General features: G+C 32.4%; 1 protein-coding gene across 1 annotated transcript; it reads right to left on the bottom strand.

Moving 5' to 3' along the window:
- Positions 1-4,683: 4,683 nt before the first annotated feature.
- Positions 4,684-6,517, bottom strand: LOC104820073 (60S ribosomal protein L14-1-like). Its single transcript, XM_010550441.2, has 5 exons — positions 6,407-6,517; positions 6,026-6,127; positions 5,328-5,457; positions 5,113-5,225; positions 4,684-4,896 (listed from the first exon to the last, which is right to left on the bottom strand). Exons 1-5 carry the CDS (start codon positions 6,407-6,409, stop codon positions 4,840-4,842), a joined length of 405 nt encoding a protein of 134 aa, XP_010548743.1. The 5' UTR covers positions 6,410-6,517; the 3' UTR covers positions 4,684-4,839.
- Positions 6,518-6,652: the final 135 nt, after the last annotated feature.

Below are 6,652 nucleotides of genomic sequence, written 5' to 3'. Positions count from 1 at the left end.
AAAAATATATATATATATATATATATATATATATATATATATATATATATAATAAAACAATATTTTAGGCTTAATAAAAAAACAGTGATGTGAAGAAAGGGGTCCATTAATGATGGACATGAAACCCAATACATGTGTGTTTTTGAATTTTTTTTTCCAGAGATTTCCATAATAATTGAGGAGCCTACAACATGTTTTATCATGTGTGTTTATAATTTATAATATATGCAACACACATATATAATGTGGTATGATTTTTCAGATTTTCTTTGAAATGACGATTTCAATATTACATGAAACACTGTTCATGAATGTGTTTGATGAAAGAGCAGTTGTCTGGTCCTTGAGACGTACGTCCTCTCATATGATTAGGGATACAAATTGATGAGCTTGTTCAAATTTGACAATTTTATAAGAAGAAAAAATCGCATATAAATATCTAAATTTTTATAAAAATTCCAAACAAATACCTAAACTATAAAATTCTAAATAAATATCTAAAATTTTCAAAACTCCCATATAAATATCCAAACTTTTAAAAATTTATCAAATAAAACAATACTCCCTAATAGCTAAGTCATCAATTATCGATGGATTCCGTTATAAGTTTAAGATCGTTAATGAATTTTGGTTTTATTTGATAGTTCAGATATTTATTTAGGATTTTGTAAAAACTCAGGTATTTATATGCGATTTTCTCTTATAAAATAATACATATTTAATAATTTAACGATTATTGGAATGTTATTTTATGATATTACAAGCATATATATATATATATATATATATATATAGTTCTAGAGACCGGACAAATATCATAGATACTAAAAGGCTATATTGTTAGATAGTACACGTTGAATGAAAAATTTAATTAATGCAAGAGAAAGTATAATCTTATGGGGGAGATCCGGAGAATATCATATAAGATATCCAGAGATTTGAAAAATATATAGAATATTGTAATGTTTTATATTAAATAATAACAGATCAAACAATTTTTCACTCTTTTCTTTATTATAGTATTAGAGTCGTACATGGTGAATGATAGATTTGATTTGATTTTTATTTTTTAGATATTTATATTAATTAAATAAAATATGTTGGATTTTATTTTTTATTTCTAAATATTATAATATAAATATTATAATGCGTTATGTTAAATAAATTAATTAAATATCGAATGGACTCTCAAAATATGTTGGGGGCGAAAATGTGTAACCGCATATGGTGGACCATAACATTTATACTTTTACAGACGTCGACATCTGGCAATGAATGTGTAATTTTATTGACCAGTAATCAATGCGCTATTAAGGTTAATACTGACTAAAACTTGGAATGTGAAATCTCGTAACATTTTTTTTTCTGACGGATTATAATTTTCCCTTGTCATATATATGTACATATACAATATATATTCATGCCATTTTTACAGTTATTAGTTATATAATATATATATTAATATACCACATAACCTAATTTTGAGTCGTGTTCTTCTTTTTCTCTTTATAAGCCGTTTCTCTAATTCTAATTTCAAATTTTTTTTTGTTATAGATAGAATTATTAAGTTACATAACAACTTTTTCAGAAATCAAATTTAATGTTATGACTAACGCCTGAATTAAATTAAAAGAGGAAGACAAGAGCCAGTTGTTACTTTTTTTTAAAAAAAAATAGCCAGTTGTTACGTTACACGTTCTCACCTAACCTAACCTAACCCTAACCCTAAGCTTTGGACCTAAAGTAAGGTTCCCTGCACTTGTTGACAAGGATAACTAACAATTTCTCTCATTATTGATATCATTTTTATTTTTATTTTTATTTTTATTTTTATTTTTTAATGCTATGATTTTCAATATCTTTTATGATTTTTTGGATAACTAGATATCTTAAATAAAAAATAAACTATTTTATTTTGGATTATACGACTTCTTCCCAAACCCCAAAGGTCATTTTTCGTGGTTAATACGTATACATAAATGAATGGATGAGAACTTAATTTTTTTTTTTCCAGGATCAACCAATTCTTTCCATGTCTTGGTATTAAGGATGTCAAACTTCAAAAAAATATCTCACGCGCACCACATCTACGAGAGAAAAAAAAAAGATAAAATTTGAAATGACAGTAGTCTTCGACAAACTCAATGTACCGTTATTTTTTAAACAAGTGACGTATTTAAAAAGTTAAAATATATATATGAAATGAGAATTGAGTAAAGAAATACGTAAAATAATTGTATAATATGTATGTAAAACTATCTAATTATCATATTCAGGTAAGTTGCGTGCAGTTGACATTCAGGGCTTGGAAGCTGGTCGATACATCATTATACAGGTGATATCACTACGGAGTTTTTGTGGATTATATAATTCGATGGTACAAATAAATCATACCATCAAATTTTTCTATACATAATAACCATATTCTTCGGGCAACATGGAAATTTTGATCAGAGGAAATACCAATGGCGTTGAGATACGTCCATATCTATGATTGTGACGTGGATTTTAATATGTTATAGAGGTACACCACTGTTAATATATATCAATATCAAGGTTGGACCGGCCCTAAATCCACGTCACTCTTGTGCCATCCTAAATCCATATTACCCATGGATTTTCACCATTTTACTACCCAAGGTTGCCATCGAACCCAAGAGACCGGAGGCTCAAAACTTCTAGATTACCCAGAAAGGGAAAATAATGAAATCTATTATTATTCGGTCTCATACGTGGACAATTATTTTATGTCATTTTAGATAATAATAAAAAAATATCATAGACATTCACAAGTATTGTGAATATGAGGGTGGGTGTATATACGTATTCGAGATAATTATTATGATGTATAATTATAGAATTATTGATGGGAATAATGGAAAGTTTTAGGGTTAGGGTTTATTGCCAAGGAAGGAAGATTTTTGTGTGTTTGTCTTTGATTGGAGAAAGAGTGACGGATTCGACATTCTTTTGTCGTAAGCCAATAATTCGCCCCAATATTCATATCAGCCTTCTTCACATCCTCGTCAAACCCTTATTAATTTGCTGCGTCTTTATTCAGTGGTTTTTTTTTATTGTTATATGATTATATCTACAATTAATCAATAGCAAGCTCCCAAAACATAAATTTCTAAACATGATCATATAACTTATTGAACAAGTCCAAAACCCACTGGATATTCTACTTTGATTTTGCAACCCCTATATCTTAGAGCTTACATTGGATATACAATGTCGTTAATTAAATCAGCTCAATTTTAGAAAACAACTATGTAGCTGCAGCATTGGATTCTGATTAATCCAACAACTTGGTCCAAACATAACAAGTATCCAATAATGATTTTAAGTTATATATAATCCGACCAACTTATTTTTAATTATCTATTTTTAACATACACTCGCATATAAACAAATAATGGTGTGCATGTAGGGCAGTGAAAAGATGTTTGAAAACGAGAACAGGGGCCAAGCTTATGATCAAATGCTGACGATGGACGATGACACGACAGGGCGCCACGTGTCACCCCTTCCACGCCTCCATAGAAATCTGCAATTGATCTCTGCATATGGAATTACTTGGAGATTGCAGAATGAATATACTCGATTATATATGTTCAATATATTAAATTTAATTTTGGTATGGCACGTATTTGGTAGGCCGAGAGTAAAAACATATATCATAGTATTATTTTTTTATACATCAATTAAGCCTTGCTGCAAAATCTTCATCTTCTCTCAAACAAGGAAATTCGTTTCTAATTAACAACAACAATGTAACATCATTAAATTTAAACATATATCAAGTTGTTATTTCTGTAAATAAATCATTGCATGCGTCTCTCTCTCTCTCTCTCTAATGAAAAGAAAAGAAAATGAAACTCTCTCAATCAAAATGGAAGATGGTGAGTCACGACGATAGACAACCCAATAATTTAAAACTTTACGTCATTAATATCTCAGGGATTATAAATAAATTAATTAATTAATTAATTGCTGAAACAAATGAATATACAGACATCGATCGAAAGATTCGGGCCGATAACTTAGAAATGTGGGAAATTGTTATCTGCAAGTAATAAACATTAAACAAGCATCTCATGCAATCCATTAACTCGATCGTGATTGGTGATTGGTGATTGGTGATTTTCTCATATAATAATGCATCGACCCCTCTGCTGCTACTATTATTCTAATAATTATTTATTACTACACGCTAGTTTTATTTATATATACACACATATGCACTTACGCTTATATTAAAAGATAATAAACACTGATTTTTTTTTTTAATTTGTTCGTTTCATAATTCGCTTTTACAAGTAAATATTATATAGAAGACCATGTTGCGTACATTTTCTTGACTGTTTTTTTTGTGGGTGGTTGTGCTCTTTTGTGTTCGTGCATCGTACGAAGAGTTTTTCTGAATGATTCAATCAATTAACATTTGCACAATACCAATCATCTCCATAGCTTGAGATTCCAAACAAATTGGCATATGCTTACTTATCCGACACCTGGCATATACATATATATACACACACACCTATACATACATAGGTATTGATTGGTGGGGTTAAGTATCAAGATCTTTGACTAGCGAGTGCCGCTTTCCCTTTGGTCCAAATATATGCATTCCTCCTGTTGTTGAATCAAATCTAATTATTACTTAAATACGCAGTGGGCTACTTTTGATACATTATTACGATCGCCATTATAAAGTCTTTTAAACTTGAAATGACAACTCAAACATCAAAATCCAGAAACCATTCTCTCTGCAAAATCTAAAGGTTTCAAAAACTTTGTAATCACAGTAACAAAAATCACAACCAGAATTGATGCTCAGACAGCACTCTCTTTCTTGAGCTTTGCAAGCTCCTGCCTCACAACTCCCGCCCTCTGCACATCACACACACACACACACACACAGAAAACAATTGCATTTGGTGTTAAAAACCGAAACTGTTGCTAAAAAATACATGCAAATTCCAACACAGTGATGCAAACACTAAGCTACATGTATGCCACTTAGTAAATGATTGATTGTTGCTTTTCTTTTTAGCTATTTCACAATATATTGCATTGTGGGCAAACCATAAAAAAACATATGCTGACCTTGATTTTAGCCAACATGATCTTGAACCTGTCAAAATCGTTGAGTGAAGCCCTTCTCTTCTTCACGATCAGCTTCCTACCCCATGAACTGTTCTCCCATTTGTTCTTCACATCTGCCAAAAATTTGTCCATTTTAGATGACCAGACAGACAACAACACAAACCAAAGCAAAGCTTCTCAAAAAGCAAAAACGGAAAAAAAAAAAAAACACTCACCCGCTTTTTCCATTGCCTCAATCAAATTCTTCTTCTTGGGCACTCTGTTGATATCAATCTTGATATCAGTCAGAGACAACCTCTTCAAGTTCATTTGCGTCCTCACCATATCAGGGGCATCAACCAGAGCCTATAGACGAACGGACAACAAATAATAAACAAAACAGAAGTCTAAGTCATAAGGCTATGAAAACACATACCTGAACTCACTAACAAATGATAAAATCTAAGAAACTGAAAAAGAGCGGCCACCAAGAAAACGATAAGCAATTTAGCCGATAATTGAATTTCAATCTGGAAGATAATTGGTTCCATTAGACTACTTCATTAAGAGACTCAACAAGCATCACATCAGAGTATGATTCGACACCTAATGTGCCCTATCCTGAAGGTAAAAATTCGAAGTCAACTACGAATACTCTTAACCAGATCCACAATTGGTAACATACACATTGGTAACTCGAGCTAGGACAACACATTGTTTCCCTAAGAACAGAGTCTAACAGAAAAAAGCTCACATTCAAGGCGATGATATCCTGAAGGGTTCCCGAAACACATTTACGAAACAACACAAGAGTCACAGAGACGCCATAAAATCACATCCGAATCACATTGGTTACACAACAGCATATCAAAACACGACAAAATGACACAATGGAGAGCAAAACCTCAAATATGAAAGAAGCAAATGAGATTACCCTGTTTTGGTCGACGACGTCGACGATCACGACGAGCCTTCCATAATCCTTGCCGTAGTTGACAAGCGCCACCCTTCCTATCTCCACGTACCTCTTGAACGCCTGCACATACAACCACAACAGTCGAAAAATTCACAACCTCGCCAAAACACTATTTATGAACACCGCTAACAAAGCAAATTGAAGGATCAATTAGAAGTAAAATACGACAAAAAAAGGTAAGGCGATGGAGAAAATTCCAAATCCAAAATGCAAAAACGAATTCATCAAAAATGTGATGCGAACATCAGAGAGAAGGTATTCAGAGGTTGCAGGAAGCTAAGAACATCGGAAAACAGGAAGGGGAACAGAATCGGAGGGGTAGCAGTAAGAGAAACTCACCATTTTCTCGGATTGGCAAAACGCTCGGAGAGAGGAAAGCGGACGAGAGGCAGCCGAGTGATGAAGAACGCTTGCACTACTAGGGTTTGCCTGAGAGAAAATATAGGCACAAGGCGTCGATTAGGGTTTTAGACGGCAGGGAAAGCCCGTATTACCTGGCCCATAACAAGATTATTACAAAGCCCAAATACGGTAGACCATAAAACGACGTCGTTAGTGTATTTTCCGAGCTAACGGTAACGGTAG

The sequence above is a fragment of the Tarenaya hassleriana genome, unplaced genomic scaffold (genome assembly GCF_000463585.1).
Source record: "Tarenaya hassleriana unplaced genomic scaffold, ASM46358v1 Cleome3, whole genome shotgun sequence".
In the NCBI taxonomy this organism is placed as follows: Eukaryota; Viridiplantae; Streptophyta; class Magnoliopsida; order Brassicales; family Cleomaceae; genus Tarenaya; species Tarenaya hassleriana.
This window is presented reverse-complemented; position numbering and strand designations above follow the sequence as displayed.

What these genes read in the sequence shown, in the direction of transcription:
- LOC104820073 (XM_010550441.2), bottom strand. An exon ending in ACGTCGTCGACCAAAACAGG is followed by an intron (nt 5,458 to 6,025) that starts GTAATCTCATTT and finishes GTTCGTCTATAG; the next exon opens with GCTCTGGTTGATGCCCCTGA. An exon ending in TCATGTTGGCTAAAATCAAG is followed by an intron (nt 4,897 to 5,112) that starts GTCAGCATATGT and finishes TGTGATGTGCAG; the next exon opens with AGGGCGGGAGTTGTGAGGCA.